The sequence below is a fragment of the Saimiri boliviensis genome, chromosome 11 (genome assembly GCF_048565385.1).
Source record: "Saimiri boliviensis isolate mSaiBol1 chromosome 11, mSaiBol1.pri, whole genome shotgun sequence".
Taxonomy (NCBI): Eukaryota; Metazoa; Chordata; class Mammalia; order Primates; family Cebidae; genus Saimiri; species Saimiri boliviensis.
In genome coordinates, this window is record NC_133459.1 from 65,426,238 (window position 1) to 65,449,883 (window position 23,646).

A 23,646-nucleotide genomic window follows, 5' to 3' on the forward strand; every position below is an offset into this window, starting at 1 on the left:
GGCGCGGTGGCTCAAGCCTGTAATCCCAGCACTTTGGGAGGCTGAGGCGGGTGGATCACAAGGTCGAGAGATCGAGACCATCCTGGTCAACATGGTGAAACCCCGTCTCTACTAAAAATACAAAAAAAAAAAAAAAAAAAAAAAAAAAAAAACTAGCTGGGCATGGTGGCGCGTGCCTGTAATCCCAGCTACTCAAGAGGCTGAGGCAGGAGAATTGCCTGAGGCCAGGAGGCGGAGGTTGCGGGTGAGCCGAGATCGCGCCATTGCACTCCAGCCTGGGTAACAAGAGCGAAACTCCATCTCAAAAAAAAAAAAAAAAAAAAAAGACTAGTCACTTCAGAAATCATCAGCATGATTAGGAAAGTTTAAAAAAAAAAAAAAAGGCTAGTCACTTTTCAGCATGACCATGAACTTCTGCTCAAGTAATTATCAAGAGTCAGTAGTGTTGGTTCCAAACTTGTTTGTGGTAGTTGCTATTGTAATTAGTATGCTAAAAAAATAAAATAAAATAAAATAAAATAAAAATAAAAAAAGGTCTTGGTTACACATTAAAAGAGTAACAAATGGCTATATATTTTTAGATGATAAATTTGAATGTTTAAGTTATACATGTATGTTTTTTTGGCCGGGCGCGGTGGCTCACGCCTGTAATCCCAGCACTTTGGGAGGCTGAGGCGGGTGGATCACGAGGTCAAGAGATCGGGACCATCCTGGTCAACATGGTGAAACCCCGTCTCTACTAAAAATACAAAAAATTAGCTGGGCATGGTGGCGCGTGCCTGTAATCCCAGCTACTCAGGAGGCTGAGGCAGGAGAATTGCCTGAACCCAGGAGGCGGAGGTTGCGGTGAGCCGAGATCACGCCATTGCACTCCAGCCTGGGTAACAAGAGCGAAACTCCGTCTCAAAAAAAAAAAAGTTATACATATATGTTTTTAATGATGCTTATCTTAACAGACTTTATAAGTGCTAGTCCTTAACATGTTCAATGATTTCTACTGTACTGAAAATCTTCAAGAAATATATTATCTTCTCTATTGTCTTCATACACAAAGTTATATATAATATCAGAGATGAAATCACTTTAACATTTTATCATTTTGAATCCCAAAATTCACTTGAATTTGGGAATTGTAGAAGCATATATAAAACTGTTAGGGCTAATGTGAATTTCTATTAATTAATTATAAAGTATAAATATTATACCTACCTCAGTTGTATCCTTAAGATAAAGATAGGGTCTAATAGATCTTGATTTTAGATTTTCTTCTACTGGCTCTAAAGAAAGAAATTCAAACCTAAGTATTTCCATGCTATTAAGTTAATTCTAACTAAACCCAGTCAACCATTTTCCTCACTGCAGTAAACTTTTAAGAAATATAAATGAATACTTTTATTTGCTTACATATGCATTGCTTATACATGGTTAGAACTAAGTCTATTTTAGAATAATTTGCCCTAAAAGTCTATTAACAGACTATAACTTTCAATTATTTACTATTATACAATAAAGCTATATTGTCTTGGAAAATGATAGATTTCTAAATAAAATAGAATCACCTGTGTTACTCAAAAAAATATTTTGGCTAATTCCTTTGAAAAGAGAAATAGAAATAGTCCCTTCTACCTGCATTTCTCTCATCCTCAGTTATGAATTTTATTAATCTGAATTCCAGTGGATATTCTTAAAGTAAGTATGGTGCAGGGGTCAGGCATACAAACTTTGAACTTAGACAACCTGGGTCCAAGCTGCACTTTTTTGTGCGAGTTATATAGCCCTAGCCATAGGAAACTTAAACTCTGTGAGTCTTACTTTCCTCATTTGTTAATTGGAAACAATAGCATTTACAGAAATACTGTCAGTGTTATATGAGATTATAGATGTAACAAGTTCAATATGGAGTCTGGTAGCCATTCAATCAATAGTTATTTGTTGTTCAGCTACTATATGCCAGGCACTGATGGACTTTGGAATTGTGACTCCTGCCTGATGATGCATACATTTTTAGTGGGTAATATGGAAAATAAACAAACAAACAAATGAAAACAAACAAGAGGTTGACCAAGTGCAGTGGCTTATGTCTATAACCCCAGCATTTTGGGAGGGCAGGGCAGGTGGATCACTTGAGCCCAGGAGTTCAAGACTAGCCTGGGCAACATGGTGAAACCCTGTCTCTAAAAAAAGTAAAAACATTAGCTAAGTGTGGTGGTGTGCCTGTAGTGTCAGCTACTCAGGAGGCTGAGGTGGGAAGATTACTGAGCCCGGGGAGGTCGAAGCTACAGTGAGTGTGATCAGACCACTGCACTTCAGACTGGGCAAAAGAGTGAGACCCTGTTGGAAAAAGAAAACCACCAAAAAACAAAAAACCAAGGGGTGAATAATTGAAATACATTCTGTAACAGAAAGAAACACATTTTGGTGAGGGAGAACCATAAAAGAGGTATATTTTTGATAGGATAGTCCGAGGAGGCCTCTCTGAACAGATGACATTTAATCAAAATATGCAAATGAGCTCTAAGTTTCATGAATAGAGAATCAGTGTGTCTAGGCAGAGGAGAAAACATATATTCCTCTTAGGCAATCTGACAGATGTACTGAAAAGAGACTAATGAAGATGCAATTTATTTATTTATTTTGAGATGGAGTCTCACTCTGTCACCCAGGCTGGAGTGCAGTGGCACCATCTTGGTTCACTGCAGCCTCCACCTCCTGGGTTCAACAAGTGATTCTCACCTCAGCCTCCCAAGTGGCTTGGATTACAAGCATGTGCTACCACACTTGGCTAATCTTTGTATTTTTAGAAGATTCGGGGTTTCACCATGTTGGCCAGGCTGGTCTTGAACTCCTGACCTCAAGCGATCTGCCTACCTTGACCTCCCAAAGGTCTCGGATTACAGGTGTGAACCACCCTGCCTGGCTGAAGATGCAACTTAAATGAAGGCCAGGAAGGTAGGGAATGAGGTTAAATACATATGCAAAGGTCACGATAGACAGGTCTTTGTTTCTTTTCTTTTCTTTTTTTTTTTTAGATGGAGTTTCACTCTTGTTGCCCAGGCTAGAGTGTAGCGGTGCAATCTCAACTCAAGGCAACCTTCACCTCCCGGGTTAAAAGGATTCTCGTGCCTCAGCCTCCCAAGTAGCTGGGATGACAGGCGTATACCACCACACCTGGCTAATTTTGTATTTTTAGTTTGAACATGGTTTCATCATGTTGGTCAGGCTGGTCTCAAACTCCTGACCTCAAGTGATCCACCTGCCTCAGCTTCCCAAAGTGCTGGGATTACAGGAATGAGCCACTGCACCTGGCCAGGTATTTATCTGTAAAGAGTACAAGTTTCATACTAAGTACAGTGAGAAGCTACTGAAGAGGTTTTAATCAGGAGATGATCAGCCTGCTTTTAAAAGATCACTATATGATTTAAGGAAAGAAAATGGATTAGAGATTCCTGCTACCATTATGGAGGGCCAGGTAATTAGTACCAGCCATCCCGCTAAAAACATCTTAAAAGACTAGATGGAATATTTTTTTTTGTTATTATTTTTTTTATTGCATTTTAGGTTTTGGGGTACATGTGATGAACATGCAAGATTGTTGCATAGGTACATTTTTTAAAGTCTAAAGAGCATCATAGACTTAAAAAATGATAAGAGATGCCTAGGCTTAACCCTAGGAGAAGATAAGGACTCAGATAGGTAAGCCCGACATGCCAAGCCACTTTCTCCCTGAGGGTATTTGTGATGTGAAAGTAAGATCAAGTTTTGGAATGTTCATGGGTTGAGATAGAAAAAAACAAAAAGCTGAGGCCGGGCACGGTGGCTCAAGCCTGTAATCCTAGCACTTTGGGAGGCCGAGGCAGGTGGATCATGAGGTCGAGAGATTGAGACCATCCTGGTCAACATGTGAAACCCCTTCTCTACTAAAAATACAAAAAAACTAGCTGGGCGTGGTGGCGCCTGCCTGTAATCCCAGCTACTTAGGAGGCTGAGGCAGGAGAATTGCCTGAGCCCAGGAGGCGGAGGTTGCGGTGAGCCGAGATCACGCCATTGCACTCCAGCCTGGGTAACAAGAGCGAAACTCCGTCTCAAAAAAAAAAAAAAAAAAAAAAAAAAAAAAAAAAAAGCTGACCGAAGGTCCAAAGATTTTCTGTTTAATATGTTCTTCACTTCCCTTCCCTCACAAAAAAAACCCACACCTATTCATTTTACCTCGGATCCAAAAGTGTTACAATCTTAGGGTGAACCAGAATAGATAAGTTTGCCACCTGGATATTACAAGGAAAGTGAAGCCTTGAATGCTTTGATATATTCTGACAAGTACTGCCTCCAGATACCTAGCATAAACAATTTAAAAAATCTTATCTGGTCGGGCGCGGTGGCTCAAGCCTGTAATCCCAGCACTTTGGGAGGCCGAGGTGGGTGGATCACGAGGTCGAGAGATCGAGACCATCCTGGTCAACATGGTGAAACCCCATCTCTACTAAAAATATAAAACACTAGCTGGGCATGGTGGCGCATGCCTGTAATCCCAGCTACTCAGGAGGCTGAGGCAGGAGAATTGCCTGAACCCAGGAGGCGGAGGTTGCAGTGAGCCGAGATCACGCCATTGCACTCCAGCCTGGGTAACAAGAGCGAAACTCCGTCTCAAAAAAAAAAAAAAAATCTTATCTGGAGTAAGGTACCTTCACCCTAGTTCTCAAGTTGTTTCTATGAATAATTTTATAAATAGTGTCCAGTATGCATTCAAAGATAATAAGACACATAAGGAAGTAAGATATTTTGAAAGTGAACCATGAGAAATAAAGCAACAGGATGTATAAATAAATCCTTTGAGAAATTAGGTTATAAAGCTTAATAAAGAAATTAAACAATGTGGGTTTATGTGGAGTCAAGAAACCTCAGTTAAGAAGGTTGATGAGAATTATGCAATTGAGTGATTGTTTGATAATGCCAGAGAAAGAGAAAAACAAAAGCAATACAAAACACTCAAATTCTCTGAGAATTGATAATGCTGGTTCCTGGCTCACAGATTTCTAAAATTTCTAACCTGAAAGTAAGTTTCTATTAAGCAAGCTGTTCATATTTGACTTCAAAAAACAATAATGAGGAAATTCTCAGTGTTGAGCTGAAAACAACCTCAGAGATTTTCTTTCTAGAAGAAAAAAACATAAAACCCTATCGACATAAAAATATATTCCTATTTTGTGAATTGTACAAATTGCCCATTCTGATATTTAACATCTCTTCTTCTTAGTAAATTCTTTTTCATGGAAATAGTTCATGGAAATGTTTTTGACAGAGACATCAAATTATCAAGAACTTTGAAGATATACATCAATAAAAAAAAAGCACCCATTAACAAATCAAAGAAGTAAATATGTTACACAGAGCATTACCTGTTGACTTACTTTCTTGATTTTTTATATTTGTTTGAACAAAGAATGGTCTTAAATTTGACTTTTCAAAATCACTCTTTCTAGGTTCAGGCTCACATTTGAAAGAGGCATGCCTGGAAGAAATAAAAATTAAAGTAATGAGAAAATTTACAAAATAAATCTAAAAAATGAATTTGGAGAAATGCTATCATAGCACAAAGTGTGAAACATTGGACTGATTGAGCAGGAGTTGAAAACATTAGTTTTAATGCCGGGCACGGTGGCTCACGCCTGTAATCCCAGCACTTTGGGAGGCCAAGGCGGGTGGATCACGAGGTCAAGAGATCGAGACCATCCTGGTCAACATAGTGAAACCCTGTCTCTACTAAAAATACAAAAAATCAACTAGGCATGGTGGTGCATGCCTGTAATCCCAGCTACTTAGGAGGCTGAGGCAGGAGAATTGCCTGAACCCAGGAGGCGGAGGTTGCAGTGAGCCGAGATCGTGCCATTGCACTCCAGCCTGGGTAACAAGAGCGAAACTCTGTCTCAAAAAAAAAAAAAAGAAAGGCCGGGCGCAGCGGCTCAAGCCTGTAATCCCAGCACTTTGGGAGGCCGAGGCGGGTGGATCACGAGGTCCAGAGATCGAGACCATCCTGGTCAACATGGTGAAACCCCGTCTCTACCAAAAATACAAAAAATTAGCTGGGCTTGGTGGTGCATGCCTGTAATCCAGCTACTCAGGAGGCTGAGGCAGGAGAATTGCCTGAACCCAGGAGGTGGAGGTTGCGGTGAGCCGAGATCGTGCCATTGCACTCCAGCCTGGGTAACAAGAGCGAAACTCCGTCTCAAAAAAAAAAAAAGAAAAGAAAAGAAAGAAAAGAAAACATTAGTTTTAGTCATTTGAAGTACAGGGGGACAGAAAACTATCGGCTGTTGTGACAGGATTGAGGGCACTCCAAGAAACTATTATTCCCAAGTGATTAACCCTTTCAGAAAAACATGCTGGAAATTACTTCAGTGAGATATTGGGGATATTACCAGACCTGAATCAAAGTTGTGGGACATAGAGTTAGGGAATTTAGATAACAGAAAGGATCATAGCATTTATTTACTGTAAAGACAAATTATGCTCCTCTAAATTCCTTAACTGGCTAGTGATGGTATGTTAAAAAGTTAATAATATTACATAGTTATCTTTCTGACCTCTGAATGCTAGAGCAACCCAGGACTCAGTCCTCAGACCTCAGATACTCACCCTTAATTGATATAATATAGTTGATATAATCCAGTCCCACACTGTAACTATTGTCTATAGGCTGATGTCCCAGATTTATAGTCCTGACTCTAACCTCTTCTCTGAACTTCAGATTTATATATCCAACTGCCCACATGACTCCTCCACTTAGCTGAATTATAAGTATCTCGAACTTAACATATTCAACACCAAATTCTTGATTTCACCCCCTTCCTGATCTTCTCCTCACCTAGGTTTCCCCAACACCATTCAACCAGAGGTTTAGGTCGAAAAATTTGCAGACATCTCTGATTTCTCTTTCTCTCTTTTTCCACTCCCAACCTATCAGCAAATATCACCGTGTCTTTCCTTGAAATAGATTCCAAATCCAAACACCTCTTTTCTCATTGTTCCCATGCAAATCCAAGACCCCTTTATCTTTCATCTGAACTGCTTCCATACGTCTCTAGCGTTCTTCTGTTCGCTCTCCCTGCTGTGACTCTTGTCCTCAACATTCTCTTCTCAATACAGCCACAGCAGCACTTGTAAAATATAAATGTGACTATCATTTCCTTCAACTGTTTCCTATCAGACTTGAGTAAAATTCAAAATGCTCCCTAACAGACAGAAACTTTTCCCCCAGTTCTCATTTCTAGGTAGCAGAATTTCCACTGAATGTCATTCCAGGCCTCTCTCTGCATGACGCTTCACCTCTCACCTCCACATGAAAACAGAGCACATTTTCTAGCTGTTTGGTTTAGGGAAAGCAATTCAGGCTCCACTTAAGGACCCTGGCATTTGCTCTTTCCTCTGCCCGTAGTATTCTCCACACAAGGGGCTGACGTGGCCTACTCCTTCATTTCATTTCCACCTCTTCAGAAAGATCTTTCCAGCCCACCCCACTTTCCCCATCTAAAACAGTAATCCCCGTTGATCATAATTTCCTTAATTTACTCTATTTTCCTTTACAGCATTCATCAGTGGTGAATTTATATTATAAATTCATTTGTTTATTTAGTTTATTGTCTGTCTCCCCACCTTATCCTAGGATATAAACTCTGAGGTAAGACTCTTTATGTGTTTTATTCACTGTGGTATTTTAGCACCTATAGCAATGACTGGTATATAGTACCTGTTTAATATTCAATGAATGCCTAATAGGCCAGGCATGGTGGCTCATGCTTGTTATCCCAACACTTTGAGAGGCTGTGGCAGGTAGATCACCAGAGGTCAGGAGTTCGAGACCAGCCTGGCCAACAGGGTGAAACCCCATCGCTATGAAAAATACAAAAATTAGCCAAATGTGGTGGTGTGTGCCCCAGCTACTCAGGAGGCTGAGGCAAGAGAATCACTTGAACCTGAGAGGTGAAGGTTGCAGTGAGCTGAGATCACTGCCACTGCACTCCAGCCTGGGCAACAGAGTGAGACTCTGTCTCAAAAAAAAAAAAAAAAAAAAAAAAATATTGAATGCATAAGATTTCTGGTAAATTTTTACTGAACTTTCTTAACATCTTATACATTGTAATGGGTTTTCAGTTTATTCTCTTTCAATAAATTTATGTAATCTTCATAAAATAACTTATCTGTTCCTTTCAAAAAATTATTTTATGTTCTTATTTAATATCATTGGGGAAAACTTCTAGAAGAGTGTAGTATACTAGCGAGAATGGGCATTGTTTGCTTCTATCTTAAATGAGAATGAGTCAAGGGTTCTTAAGCATGATGCTGGGTATACAGTCTTATTAAGGAGGTAATATTTTATCCTTATCTTGCTAAAGTATTTTTTCAAATTTATTTGCAGAGTATATATTCAGATATGAATTTCCTTGTGGTGAACCAAAGAGCATAGGCTTTGGAGTTAGACCTTACTTTGCATAGAATACTGAATACTCTGAATCTCAGTCCTTCATATGTCAAATAAGGTTAATAGTTACCTCAAGGGATTGTTGTAAGAATTATGTAAAATAGGCCGGGTGCGGTGGCTCAAGCCTGTAATCCCAGCACTTTGGGAGGCCGAGGCAGGTGGATCACGAGGTCAAGAGATCGAGACCATCCTGGTCAACATGGTGAAACCCCATCTCTACTAAAAATACAAAAAATTAGCTGGGCATGGTGGTGCGTGCCTGTAATCCCAGCTACTCAGGAGGTTGAGGCAGGAGAATTGCCTGAACCCAGGAGGCGGAGGTTGTGGTGAGCCGAGATCGCGCCATTGCACTCCAGCCTGGGTAACAAGAGAGAAACTCTGTCTCAAAAAAAAAAAAAAAAAAGAATTATGTAAAATAAATTTTAGAAAGTGAGTAACAAAATGTTGTAGAGATCAATGAGGATATTCTTTCTTATTCATGAAATTTACTCCACTTAGTCATAGTGGAGTAATATTTATTTAATATAGTGTTGGATTTCATTTTGTTAAAATAAGTTGTTGAGTGGCAATTATTCTGTTGCCTTAGAATTGGTGACCTTTTTACTCAGCTATGGAGTAAAAAGTAGCAATACATACTCTGTATTGTACAAAGATCCACCAATACTTGCAGCAAGAGATTCTCTTAGGCCTTCAAATAACAGAATACTGTGGTGAGGGGAAGAAAGAAAAATGTCAGAATTGTGAGTCATTGACCTGCTAAGGTCTACTGTGGCTTTTTCCTTTTTTCTAAATGTGGTAGGGGCAGGGATGCTTCCTCCATAAAACTGACGAGGAAATTCCTAAAGAATCACTCCTAGAGACTGGTTCCAATAAAAGATGGCATTTGGCATCTCATTCTTCAGTTGCACATCTGTTAGACACCACGCTTGCTGATTTGCCCCATGTCAAATCTGGAGCAGGTGCAATAAGCAGGTAAAGTAGGCATCCTGTACCACACTGTTTGGCGTGGCCAGGTTACTTGAGTTTCTGGGGAAATCTATGGACTGAATGTGTCTCCCTCAAATACAAATGCTGAAGCATAAATCTCTAAAGCTATGTATTTGGAAGTGGGAGCTTTGGGAGATAATTAGATTATGAGGGTGTAGCCTCATGAAAAGGGTTTGTGTTCTTCTAAGAAGAGTTGGTCTCACTCCTTCTCCCTCTCTCTATATCTGCCTTTCTCACTATCTCGCGATGATGCATGGATACAAGGAGACAGCCATCCGCAAACCAAGAAGAATCATCTCACCAGACACCCAGTATGCTGGAACTTTGATCTTGGACTTCCTGGCCTCAAGAACTGTGAGAAATAAATTTCTATTGTTTAAGCCACCCAGGCTATTGTGTGCTGTTGTGGCACCCAAACTAAAAAATTAGTAATGAGCAGTGGGGTATGGCTATAACAAATACTTGAAAATGTGGCAATAGCTTTGGAATTGGTTAATGGGTAGAGGGTGGAAAGTTTGAAAGTGCATGATAGAAAATGCTGACATTGCCAAGAAGGAGATATTAAAGGTGACTTTAGTGAGGGCTCAGAAAGAAAAGAGAATCAAGTTCACAAAAGCCTATCTCTGTAGGATTAAACAAAAAAAAAGAAAGAAAGAAAGAAAGAAAAAAGAGAAAAGCTTCCATTTTCTTAGAGAATACATAAACAATTATGAACAAAATGTTGGTAGAAATATGGGTGGCAAGGGCCATTCTGATGAGATCTCAGATGGAAGTGAAAAATAAGTTATTGGAAACTAGAGGAAAGGTGGTCTTTGTTATAAAGTGGCAAAGAACTTGGCTTAATTGCTTGTGTTTCAGCGTTTCATGGAATGTAGAACTTGCAGACAATGAAACTGGATATTTAGCTGAGGTTAGTTCTAAGCAAAGTGTTGAGGAGTGACTTGGTTCCTACTGATACAGTAAAATGCAAGAGGAGAGAAAAGAATGAAACTGTTTTTTAAAAAAGGAACCAGAAGTTAAAGATTTGAAAAATTTTCAGTCTTCCCATATTACAAAAAAATGAAAAAGTATGCCTGGGAGAGAACACTAAAGGTATGGGTAAGATGACAATTTGATAAGTAGGTCAATGTGGATGTGTTCCAAATCAACCATCTCAGCAGAAGCCAGGAATAGAAATGGGATTATACCAGCAGAAACACTGCCAGCTGAGACTAAGGGAAACAGAGAAAATGGGACAAAATGAAAGAAGACGGTTGGACTGATTCGATTCTACAGGACCAGACCATCGTCTCTCCCTTCTTCCTATCTCTCTCCTTTGAATGAGGATGTCTATCCTACACCTATTCCATCATTGTAGCTTGGAAACATACAACTTGTTTGTGTTTACAGGTTCAAAACTAGAGAGAAATTTTGTCTCAGGATATTATGACCTCAGGTCTTATCCATATCTGATTTAGATGATGTTTAGATGAGACTTTGGATTTTAGAGTCGATGTTGAAACAGTTAAGACTTTTGGGTCTATTGGGATGGGATGAATGTATTTTCCATGTGAGAAAGATACAAATTTGGGGGGTGGGAGACAGGGCTGGAATTCTGTAGACTGAATATTTACATCCCCGCCCCCCGCTCAAATTCATATACTGAAGTCTAAATCCCCAAAGTTATGGGATTGGGAGGTGGGGCCTTTAAGAGGAATTAGATCATGAGTGTGTAGCCTCATGAATGGGATTAATGCCCTTATATGACATGAGACAGGTGCTAGCTCTTTCTCTCTGCCATATGAAGATACTATAAGAAGACAGCTGTCTGCAAAGCAGCAAGAGCATCCTCATCAGACACCGATCTTGGACTTCCTAGCCTTTAGAACTATAACAAATAAATTTCTGTTATTTAAACCACCCAGGCTATGGTATTCTTTATGGCAGCCTGAACTAATACAGGGGTCAAATGGATACTAAAGTAGTAACTGTGTTTGGGTCATTTTGCTGGTACTCCACCCAGATCGCTGACTGCAAGCCTGGGGATCCTCCACAGAAGAAATTGTGGAGTGTATATTAAAGAGTATAGGAGTTGATGGAGAATTTGAAGAGTTGTAGCTGAAAGAAGCTGTCCTTGGTTGAAGAATGGGTTCCTCTGAGGATCTCTCACATGTACTCTTTAAGACTAAAGTTGGCTAGAAAATGATTGATGATTGAGGGAAAAGATGAAAACAGTGCCCAGTTTATAAGAAATTTTGTCTCCTCTCTCCCTCCTCCTTTACTCCCATAGTGCTGGTAAATGTTTAATCACCTTGCCTTTGGGTGCAGTTCTAACATGGAATTTCACTCATTCATCAATGGTATAAGCTACTTCTTTGCTGAACCAAATAACAGGTTTTTTTCTCTTGTTGTTCTTTTTTTCTTTTTTTGTTTTTTTGAGACAGAGTCTCATTCTGTCACCAGGCTGGAGTGCAGTGGCGTGATCTCAGCTTGCTGCAACGTCTGCCTCCTGGGTTTAAGCAATTCTCCTGCCTCCCAAATAGCTGGGACTACAAGTGTGCACCACCACGCCCAGCTAATTTTTGTATTTGTAGTAGAAATACGGTTTTACCATATTGGCCGGGATGGTCTCCATCTCTTGACCTTGTGATCTGCCCGCCTTGGCCTCCCAAAGTGCTGGTATTAGAGGTATGAGCCACCATGCCCAGCCCCAAATAATAGTTTTTGCATATTTTCTGATTTTTTGTGCTATTCAAAGCATAATGGCAATAGGTAAGGCATACTTTTTTTGGTGAAACTTACATTTAAGTTTAATCTTCATCATTAACATTTTCTTCCTTACTTTCTTACATCTAGACAGACAATAACTCAAGCCTTGATTTTCAGTGTTTGCCAATTGATGTGGTGTAAATACTACCATTCTCAATTTCTAGATGCCAATGTGATATAATTAAATGTGGAATTTGGAAGAGATGTGTAGTATTATACTGTCATACAAATTTCTATCATATGGATATAACAGATGTAAATAACTTCAAAACTATGGATAATAGTAAATGAAAATAATTAGGAAGTGATGAGTTTTGAGTATTATCTTTATTTTTAGTATGTCATTAAATTTTAAGTTTACATAATTTAATTTTTAATAGTGAGTGCACCATAAACATCTAATAAAATTGCTGAAAATTCAACAAACAGCTCTAATGAATTGGTAGGAGCTGGCTTTAGCATGCCACTGTTCCCATATGAGAGAAAAAAGAAATCAGAATAACAGTGAGGAGGAGGTGCTGGAGAAAGACCATATCAACCTCCTACTGTCATGTGAGGGAGCAGGAAGAATCAAATTACTGACCATACCCTTCTCCATTTCAGCTCCTCCAGTGTCACTAGACTGGCTTGCATAGGGAAGGAAGAGTCTTGATGAGGAGTGAGATCAAAAGACTAAGTTGGACAGACTTTTAATAACCAAAGTGATCAGGATAAAATCAGAGAAATATAAAAGTGCTTTCTTCTTATTATTATTTTTGAGATGGAGTTTTGCTCTTGGCACCCAGGCTGGAGTGCAATGTGTGATCTTGGCTCACTGCAACCTCTGCCTCTAAGGTTCAAGCTTTTCTCCTGCCTCAGCCTCCCAAGTAGCTGGGATTACAGGCATGTGCCACCATGTCCCGCTAATTTCGTATTTTTCGTAGACATGAGGTTTCACCATGTTGGCCAGGCTGGTCTCGAATTCCTGACCTCAGGTGATCCACCCACCTCAGCTTCCCAAAGTGCTGGGATTACAGGCCTGCTTTATGTTTTTAAGTCCCCGAATCAAGAATAAGCAATAAAATAGTTAAAACTAACATTTTATTTTATATTTCTTTAAAAATCTATATTTGTTTTCCATTCTTATGGTCAGACTTAAGGATCAAATCTACCTTTGCAAAAAAGAACTGAGAACTGTTCCACCTTTGTCTGTGTTCCAAAACCATTTAAATAGTTCTTTGAAACTACAAAGAAACTCACCCTTGACACAGTTTCAAAGTGGTGCTTTTGTAAAAGAGTTCTTTGACTGCTTCATATTTTTCTGCAGTTATTGATCTATTTATGTTTTCCTTTTTGTTGAGATTTTTCCCTTTCCTATTTTCCCAAAATATCATCCATTATTACACCCATGTTTCAAAGCAATGTAGTTATATGAAGTATTCATTATAATTATTTTAATGTCTTCCATATCTATGGCTATAGCTTCTTCTTCACCAATATTGTGCCTTTATGTTGCCATTGTTTTCAATTTTGCAAACTGTGGTCATTTTAACATTCTTTTGGGAGGTGTTAAACATACTAAGTTTTCCAAGTACTCTTAAAAGTTCAGTGTGCTAGGTTGGGTGCACTGGCTCATGCCTGTAATTCCAGCACTTTGGGTGGCCAAGGCAGGTGGATCACCCAAGGTCAGGAGTTCGAGACCAGCCTGGGCAACATGGTGAAACCCCATCTCTTCTAAAAATACAAAACATTAGCTGGGTGTGGTGGCATGTGTCTGTAGTCCCAGCTACTTTGGAGGCTGAGGCAGGAGAATCACTTGAACCCAGGAGAGGAAGGTTGCAGTGACCTGACATCAGGCCACTGCACTCCAGCCTGGGCAACAACAGAGCAAGACTCTGTCTTAAAACAAAACAACAACAACAAAAATACAGTGTACTTAGAGGAAAGCCAAAGTTTGGTGAAAGTACTGGGAGATTGACAGTTTTTTGTTTTTTAGTCCTCCAACAAATGCATACTTAACGTGATTTATAAGGGATGCACTGAAATAAAAACTAAGTATTATACATTTGATTTATAAGATTAACTATACACAAATCCTGTTCTCAACTGATCTCGACTTTCTTTTTTAGTTTATACAGTCTCCTGTCAGATTTTTTGAAGTTTCCATTGTTTATATAGATTAAGTTTTTGGATTTGGCTGAGGTATAACTAAATTATAAATCTGCTATCTAGAAGCAGATAGAATTGTTGGATAGATAAAATGGGTCTATAGTTTCCTTTTAGGCTGACAGGGACCTGGATACGGGTATTCTATAACGCACTGAGGACTGAGCTACAATTACTTTTACCACAGTTTTTTGTTTTGTTTTTTTTTCTTTTTTGAGACGGAGTTTCGCTCTTGTTACTCAGGCTGGAGTGCAATGGCGCGATCTCGGCTCACCGCAACCTCCGCCTCCTGGGTTCAGGCAATTCTCCTGCCTCAGCCTCCTGAGTAGCTGGGATTACAGGCACGCGCCACCACGCCCAGCTAATTTTTTTGTATTTTTAGTAGAGACGGGGTTTCACCATGTTGACCAGGGTGGTCTCGATCTCTTGACCTCATGATCCACCCGCCTCGGCCTCCCAAAGTGCTGGGATTACAGGCTTGAGCCACTGCGCCTGGCCGGTTGGTTGGTTTTTTAAGGTAAGGTCTTGCTTGTTGCCCAGGCTAGAGTGCAGTGGTACAATCATAGCTCACTGTGGCCTTGAACTCCTGGGCTCAAGCAATCCTCCTGCCTCAGTCTCACAAGTAGCTGGAACTGTAAGTGCTCACCACCAAGCCTGACTAATTTTTTTAAAAAGTTTTTTTCGGTACAGACAGGATCTTACCATGTTGCCCAAGCTGGTCTCAAACTCCTGGGCTCAAGCAATCCTCCTGTCTCATCCCCACAAAGTGCTGGGATTACAGGTGTGAGCCGCAGTTACCCAGCCAAGCTTTCTATTTTGTTAAACAAAAATTATACAAGGAATGTTAAAACGATGAGTGTTCCTAGGAACTGTATCTTTTGATTGAATTCACCAAGATCTAAGGAAGTTCGTTTCACTCTGCGGATCAGTACAAAACTGCTCCCTGAGGCAAGCTACTGAGAGACAGGCAGGTAGGTAGTAGATAGGAGTAGGCTTACAGGCAAATGCCATAGTTTAGATAGGCTGCTGCTTGGACTTAGCTGCATATTCAAGATCATCTTCTCAATTTTTCCAAACAAATTTTATTTCCTTTGGCTAGAGTTATACCCTAATTCTTATGTAAATTCTTGAACTTTTTATGTACTTTTTTTTTTTTTTTTTGCTGGTGTTGGACGTAGGGTTTTTGCTGGTGTTTGACATATAGACATTGATCAAACCAAATTTACTTGGTCTTTGAATCTTAGAAATATATGCCTCTTTGTTTTTTATACTTAATATTCTGGCTTTGCCTCTAGCCACAAACATCCCAGTCATCCAGGCTTACACTTAAGAGGAGAATTACTCAGTTATTGATGGTTTATATTGACACTAACACAAGATCAATGAGGCCTTTATAAACTATTTAGAAAATAATCTTATCAGGCAGGAAAGGGATAGCAACAGTATCATCCTGGGAAATACTGCCATAAAACATTGCACGTTGGCCGGGCGCAATGGCTCACGCCTGTAATCCCAGCACTTTGGGAGGCCGAGGCGGGTGGATCACGAGGTCAAGAGATCGAGACCATCCTGGTCAACATGGTGAAACCCCGTCTCTACTAAAAATACAAAAATTAGCTGGGCATGGTGGCGCATGCCTGTAGTCCCACCTACTCAGGAGGCTGAGGCAGGAGAATTGCCTGAACCTAGGAGGTGGAGGTTGCGGTGAGCCGAGATCACGCCATTGCACTCCAGCCTGGGTAACAAGAGCGAAACTCCGTCTCAAAAAAACAAAACAAAACAAAACAAAAAAAAACATTGCACATTACCTCTAAATGTGTCTAATGAGTCATTAGCCATATACCATACTGTTACACAAAGGCATATATATAATACATAAATATAAAATATGAAAATCATAGTAGGACACACATTTTCCCTTCCCCACATTCTCAACTTCCATTTTATGCAATGTTTTTCTGTGTATTTTTAAAATATTCCATTTCGATATGGAGAGTTCTATAAATTATTTGGAAGCAGAATTATGGGCTGTGTCTACATAACAAATAAAGTAGTAATGTAAGAAGTCTGTGATAAAACTAAATTATATAAAGTACTGATATGTATTTACTTATGCTAGAAACAAACTACTTTTTCTTATCCTACAGTTCTACAATGGAAGCATGTTCTGATATCCTGGTAAATCATAACAAAAATCTGACTGAGTTGTATTTTGTTCCATAATCAGAATACTTACATGAAAATGAGAGTTATTAGCTACACAAATTGTGTTGTTTTACTTTCGATTCAGACTTGTTTGTCCAACTTGCTTCCCAATATCTCTACCTAAATGCCCCATGGACATCTCAAACTTAACACCTACAAAATAAATCCCAGCTCTTCTCACCTTGATTCTCTTATCTATCCCAATCTCCTTTTCCTCACTTGTTCTCTGCCTAAGTGCAAAGCACTACAATCCACCTAGTTACAAGCCCCAAAGCTTGCAGTCATTCTGCTGAATGGGGTACAGTAGTGATGAAGAACACAGGCTCTGAAATCAGAGTGCTAAGGTTCAAATCCAGCCTTGCAACTTGTCATATGTGTGACCTTGAGCAAATTGTTTAACCTCAACCAGACTTAGTTTTTTCATCTGTAAAACTGCACTTAAACGTGGGGCTAAAAAAGTTTGTTTCACTCTAAACAATAGTACAAAACTGTTGCATAAGGAAAGCTACTTGGAGACCAGCAGGCAGTAGGTAGGAGTGGACTTAGATGCAAATGTCATTGTTTTTGTTTGTTTGTTTGCTTGCTTGTTTTCTGAGATGAAGTCTTGCTCTACGATCCAGGCTAGACTGCAGTGGTGCAGTCTCAGCTCATAGCAACCTCTGCCTCCCAAGTCCAAGCAATTCTCGTGCCTCAGCCTCCCAAGTAGCTGGGACTACAGGCATTCACCACCATGCCTGGCTAATTTTTTTGAGATGGTGTGTCACTCTGTTGCCCAGGCTGGAGGACAGTGGTGTGATCTTGGTTCACTGCAACCTCCACCTCCCAGTTTCAAGCAATTCTCTGTCTCAGCCTCTCAAGTAGCTGGGATTACAGGTGCCCACCACCACGCCTGGCTAACTTTTGTGTTTTTAGTAGACATGGGGTTTCACCATGTTGGCTGGGCTAGTCTTGAACTCCTAACCTCAGGTGATCCACTCTCCTCGGACTTGCAAAAAATGCTGGGATTATAGGTGTGAGCCACTGCACCCGGCCCCGGCTAGTTTTTTAAAAAATATTTTAGTAGAGACAGGGTTTCACCATGTTGCCTAGGCTGGTCTTGAACTCCTGACCCAGGCAATCCACCCACCTCAGCCTCCCAATGTGTTAGGATTACAGTCATGAGCCACTGCGCCTGGCCCACAAATGTCATAGTGCACATGTGGGCTGCCTAGTGCATAGTGTCATAGATGCTGCCTATCTAAACCATGTGTGAAAATCAAGGTCACATAGCTAACAAGTGGCAAGGCTGGATTTAAACCTTAGCAATCTGATTTCAGAGCCTGTGCTCTTCATCACTACTGTGCCCCATTCAATAGGATGATGGAGATTTTGGGCTTGGTAACTGGGTGCATTGTAGTGCTTTGCACTTAGGCAGAGAAGAAGCGAGGAAAACTTGTTACCCAGAATAAATGAGATGAGGAAAGTATCTACACTACCACCAATGTCCAATTAATTTGAAGTTCTATTGATTCCACATCTTAGTATTTCTTTTTTCTGAACTCTCCTCTACAATTCTGATGTGCTTGGAAAAATGTTACAGCATTATGCATGTACTAAATGCCAGTGAAAGACCAAGTATGACATATTGAGGCTACCCCTTTTAAGTACACAGAGAAATTGCCTTACTTAGTTTTCTAGGCAGGCTTTTTTTACAGCATATCAGTTGGAGTTTGAAATAAATCCTGACATTAATTTGGGGCAATATAATTGAGCTCAAGAAAAGCTTTTCTTTAAAAATTCAGAATTGTAATTACCATCTACACTAGTGAAATATTATACATAATAAATATTTTATAAACTAGGAATATTCAGAAAGCTAATCTATTATATTTTAACTCATAACCCTTATAAAATATGCCATACAACTTTCATTTAATATATATTGCATAATCTAAGACAAATATAAGTAAAGTAATGTTTTAAAACTCTGAACTGGGCCAGGTGTGGTAGCTCATGCCTGTAATCCTAGTACTTCGGGAAACCAAGGAGGGTAGATCTCTTGAGGCCAGAAGTTCAAGACCAGCCTGGGCAACATGGTAAAACCCATGTCTATTAAAAACACAAAAAACTAGATGGGCATGGTGGTGTGTGCCTGTAGTCTCAGCTACCTGGGAGGCCAAGGTGGGAGAATCACCTAAACCTGGGAAGTTGAGGCTGCAGTGAGCTATGTTTGTACCACGACACTCTAGCCTAAGCCATAAGAGTGACACCCTGTCTCAAAAACAAACAAACGAACTCTGAACTGAAAATGTAAGGTAATTATGATAGTTACATTTTTGATTTTGTAACGCCACATGACTTGTCTTCTCTGATCTTTGATATTGCCTCAGATGTGGAAGTAGCACTATCCTTTTCAAATTCCAACTGAAAATCAAATGTCAGGGGTATAGGCATAGTTGTTTTTCTTCCTCCATTCTGAAACCTGTTTATCTGCAGCAAAGCCAAAGTAGAAAAAAAAAATGAGTACTTTTCATATGAGGAAAATCTTAGGTGGAAAGAAAAATAAATAATCTCACTTTACACACACACACACACACACACACACAGAGAGAGAGAGAGAGAGAGAGAATTTAGGTGGTAGGCAAAAAAAAAATAATGAGTACTTTTCATATGTGGAAAATCTTAGGTGGAAAAAAAATTAATCTCACTTTACACACACACGTACATATATATATACACACACACACTGAATTTAGGTGGTAGGCAATTCTTAAAAATATATTAAGAATTGGGGTCTTGTGCACCAACTGTTTTTACGCCTGCTTTGTGACCTGAGCCATGCTTTTCCCCCCTATAAAATGTGAGGGTAGGACTAGAGGATTATGAAGGCTCCCTCCTAACTCTGAAAGAGAGAATTTAAGGAAAGACCTACATATTTAGCAAATATAGATATGATACATAGAGTTCTTGGAACCATAACAGGCATGTCTCTTCAGCCTGCTCCTCCTCCTGTAGCCACATACGTGGTGAATCACACCACTCTGCCTCCAGTCGCCTGAGCCAGAAATCGAGTGAAGAAAGCAATCAAAAGAGGACTTTGTTAAAGTCTTTATACAAATGGATTGAAGAAGAAAAACGATCTTGCTAAAAGGTGAGTAAAGCAGCCAAAAGGTCTCAGAGCATAGCACAAAGGAATAAAGAGATGAAAATCCTGAAAGCAAAGTCAAAGGATATGGGGAGCTTCTGCTTCTGCCAATAGATTAAGCACTATGGGAATTAATCTCCGGCTCTCAACAACTAGAAACTCAGACAAAATACATGAAAACAACTGCCTTCAGCTATTGGAAAACAGAGTAGGACAGATGGCTGAAAGAAGGGAAACAAATGAGGTCGACCCTCCAATAGCCCAGCTTACTTCCTGGAGGTGGTTTCGGGGCTGAGGTTCAGGGAGGAGAAACCCATTGGATTGGGAGAACTCAAACCAAATCTTGTGGCCTTGATCTTGCTACAGTTCACAGAACGATTGCACCAGCAATCATACTCTTGGGCATTCACCTCAGAGAAATGGAAACTCATGTGCATACAAAAACCTGGATGCAAATGTCCATAGCAGCTTTGTTTTATTTTTTAAGCAGCTTCATTTTTACCAGTAAAATCGTGAAAACAATCCAAAAGCCCTGCATTGGATGATTGGTTGAAACTTTCTTGGTACGTGATTGGTTACATGTACCAATGATTGGTACATCTATATAATGGAATAACAGTAATAACTCAGTAATAACATTTTTATATTTTTACATGTTACCTTTTCAACCAGTATACTTATCTGCTTTTTACAAATTAGTTTATATAATATTAATGCATCATTAGCTAAAAAGTAAAATTATTCACATTTGAAATGTTAACCTGTTAATGATTAAATCGAATTGTAGTTTATACTTCACAAACCTTTGCTCTTCTGGCCAAGATTATCTCTGCTTGCTTATCAAGGACATCTAACTTCTTTAAGATTTTTTCTGCCATTGTCAGTCAGTAAATCCCTATTTTAAAATAAGGAAGAAGAAGAAAAAATCAATTCAAATTTAAACATATAACAATTTAGGCATAAGTTTTCAAAAGACCCACTTTTACATTACTGTTTTAGGTAAATAACAGAATTGTTTGGCTGGGCTCCGTGGCTCACGCCCTGTAATCCAAGCACTTTGGGAGCCAAGGCAGGCGGATCATGAGGTCAGGAGTTCAAGACCAGGCTGGCTAACATAGTGAAACCCCATCTCTACTAAAAATGCAAGAAATTAGCCGAGTGGGTGTCTGTAATCTCAGATACTTGGGAGTCTAAGGCAGGAGAATCACATGGACTGGGAGGCAGAGGTTGCAGTGAGCTGAAATCGAGCCATTGCACTCCAGCCTGGGCACTTCGTCTCAAAAAAAAAAAAAAAATTGTTTAAATCATACAGTAAATCATAGAATTGCAAACATGCCCAAGTTTTTTCAATTGAAAGCCATATGATCAGAACTCCCAGGTGTGTATAGGCCCCTTGAAGCTTTAAATTGATGATGAAGGTGAGGGGGAGAAAGTTCACAATTACCATATGAGAACCATATGTGACTTATACTTAAAGCAAGACCAAGTGGCTTGACTTATGTCTATTTTCTTTTTTAATTTTTTAAATTAAAATTCTATCAAGCTAGAAATATGACTTTTTTTTTTTTTTTCGAGACGGAGTCTTGCTCTGTTGCCCAGGCTGGAATGCAATGGTGTGATCTTGCCTCACTGCAACCTCCACCTCCTGAGTTCAAGTGATTTTCCTGCCTAAGCCTCCCGAATAGCTGGGATTACAGGCTTGCACACCATGGCCACCTAATTTTTATATTTTTAGTAGAGATGGGGTTTCACCATGTTGGCCAGGATGGTCTCAAACACCTGACCTTAAGTGATTTGCCCTTCTCAGCCTCCCAAAGTGCTAGGATTACAGGCATGAGCCATGGCGCCCAGCCAGGAGTAGGACTTTAGACATACCTATTTTCTTTTTGTCATGATATAATTTTAACGAAAGTAAATGCAAGAAACTCATATTTATATAATTAATTGCTTCACATTAAATTGATCAGTGATCCACGACTGTTAACAGCATGTAGTGGGCAATTAGTCACACATAAGTAGCAGCAGCTAAGCTGGTTAGGTCCCATTGCCATAATAGTTCATATTTCCTAGTTAATTGATATTGCTAACAGTCTCATCTGAGGTCAAGCAGTTCATATTAAGCTTAGGGAGCTGCATGTAAATCAGAACCTGGTCTGATTTACATCTTCAAATGAGAAAAACTGAAGGCCACAAAGTACCCTATCAGTAAAATACAAATAGCTAGAATAGAGTAGAGGCAAGAATCCAGAAATATCAACCCAAAGCTCCCTTTATTTTTTATTTATTTAAAAATTTTTGTAGATGGGCCAGGCACAGTGGTTCATGTCTGTAATCCCAGCACTATGAGAGGTCTGGGCGGGCATGACACTTGAGGTCAGGAGTTCAAGGCCAGCCTGGCCAACATGGTGAAACCCGTCTCTATTGAAAATACAAAAATCAGCTGGGTGTGGTGGCATATGCTTTTAATCCCAGCTACTTGGGAGGCTGAGGTAGGAAGATCACTTGAACCTAGGAGGTGGAGCTTGCAGTGAGCCAAGATGGTGTGCCACCGTACTCCAGCCTGAGTGACAGAGTAAGATTCAATCTCAAAAAAAAAAAAAGTGCAGATGACCATGCAGTCAGTATATTTTTGCTCAGTGAATTAAATGGGCTTCAGTGGCATTTAAATGTAAAAGTTACATGGTTAACAGAAAGTACTGAATCATCAATGTTTTTAATGAACATTAATGTTAATACTAAGGTCTTAAGGCCGGGCGCGGTGGCTCAAGCCTGTAATACCAGCACTTTGGGAGGCCAAGGCGGGTGGATCACAGGTCAAGAGATCGAGACCACCCTGGTCAACATGGTGAAACCCCATCTCTACTAAAAATACAAAAAATTAGCTGGGCATGGTGGCGCGTGCCTGTAATCCCAGCTACTCAGGAGGCTGAAGCAGGAGAATTGCCTGAACCCAGGAGGCAGAGGTTGCGGTGAGCCGAGATCGCACCATTGCACTCCAGCCTGGGTAACAAGAGTGAAACTCCATCTCAAAAAAAATAAATAAATAAATATTAAGGTCTTTCTGGCTCAAAAAAGTCTATATTTCTCCTATATTGTATATTATTCCACCAACACAACACCACATAGAGACAACAGTTCATGAAAAGAGAAAGATTAAAGATCCTATGCCAAAAGTTTACATTATTTTGTACTTGGTTTTCTTTAGCTTTTTTTTTTTTTAACTCTTTTTCCTTCACTATATATTGCCCTGAGTATGAATTCTTCATGCCTTTATAGTGACATCCCATCCCAGCGTGCCTTCTATCACATCACCACATGCAGCCAGATTCTCCCTCCATCACATAATGTAGTCCGTTGTGATAAATAAATTCCACAGAGATACTGAGTGTGGTGGTGCATGCCTATAATCCCAGCTACTTGGGAGGCTGATGCAGGAGGATTGCTTGACCCTAGGAGTTTGAGACCACTCTGGGCAACATAGCAAGACCCCATCTTAGAAAGAAAAAAAAAGTAGCTGGGCATGGTAGCATGCATCTACAGTCTCAGCTGCTGGGGAGGCTGAGGTGGGAGGATCAAAAGGTTCATTTAAGCCCAGGAGTTTGGGGCTGTAGTGAGCTATGATCATGCTAATACACCCCAGCCTGGGTGACAGAGCAAGACCCCATTTCTTTAAAAGAAAATTACATGGAGGAAATTCTGGGCCATCGGGGTGCCGGCAGATAGAATGTCTTGTGGCAAACCGTACAACGTCAGGCTGCATGCTGGGAAGGGGAGATCCAGGATTGTGAAAGCTGATTATATGAAATGGGTCACTCTTGTGGTACCTAACTAAAACACAGTGAGAAGCCAGGGCAAAGCAAAAGCACTCAGGGCACAAAAGATTGCTCCAAAAATGCAGTTCCTCTAGCAGCTGAAATTGACTGCTATAACCTAAACCAGTTGTATCTAATAGCTACTGAAAAGA

The 23,646-nt window shown here is 39.9% G+C and overlaps 1 protein-coding gene across 3 annotated transcripts in view; it reads right to left on the reverse strand.

Annotated features, from left to right (window-relative positions):
• Window positions 1-23,646, reverse strand: part of C11H1orf141 (chromosome 11 C1orf141 homolog) — a 56,921-nt gene that overhangs the window by 25,124 nt on the left and 8,151 nt on the right. For all 3 annotated transcript variants that reach the window (XM_074380993.1, XM_074380995.1, XM_074380994.1), the window contains exons 2-5: window positions 20,486-20,577; window positions 18,870-19,027; window positions 5,394-5,506; window positions 1,210-1,277 (exon numbers count right to left, since the gene is read on the reverse strand). In XM_074380993.1, coding sequence (XP_074237094.1) covers window positions 1,210-1,277; window positions 5,394-5,506; window positions 18,870-19,027; window positions 20,486-20,560 — 414 coding nt within the window. In that variant the 5' untranslated portion in view covers window positions 20,561-20,577. The remainder of the gene's footprint in view (window positions 1-1,209; window positions 1,278-5,393; window positions 5,507-18,869; window positions 19,028-20,485; window positions 20,578-23,646) is intronic.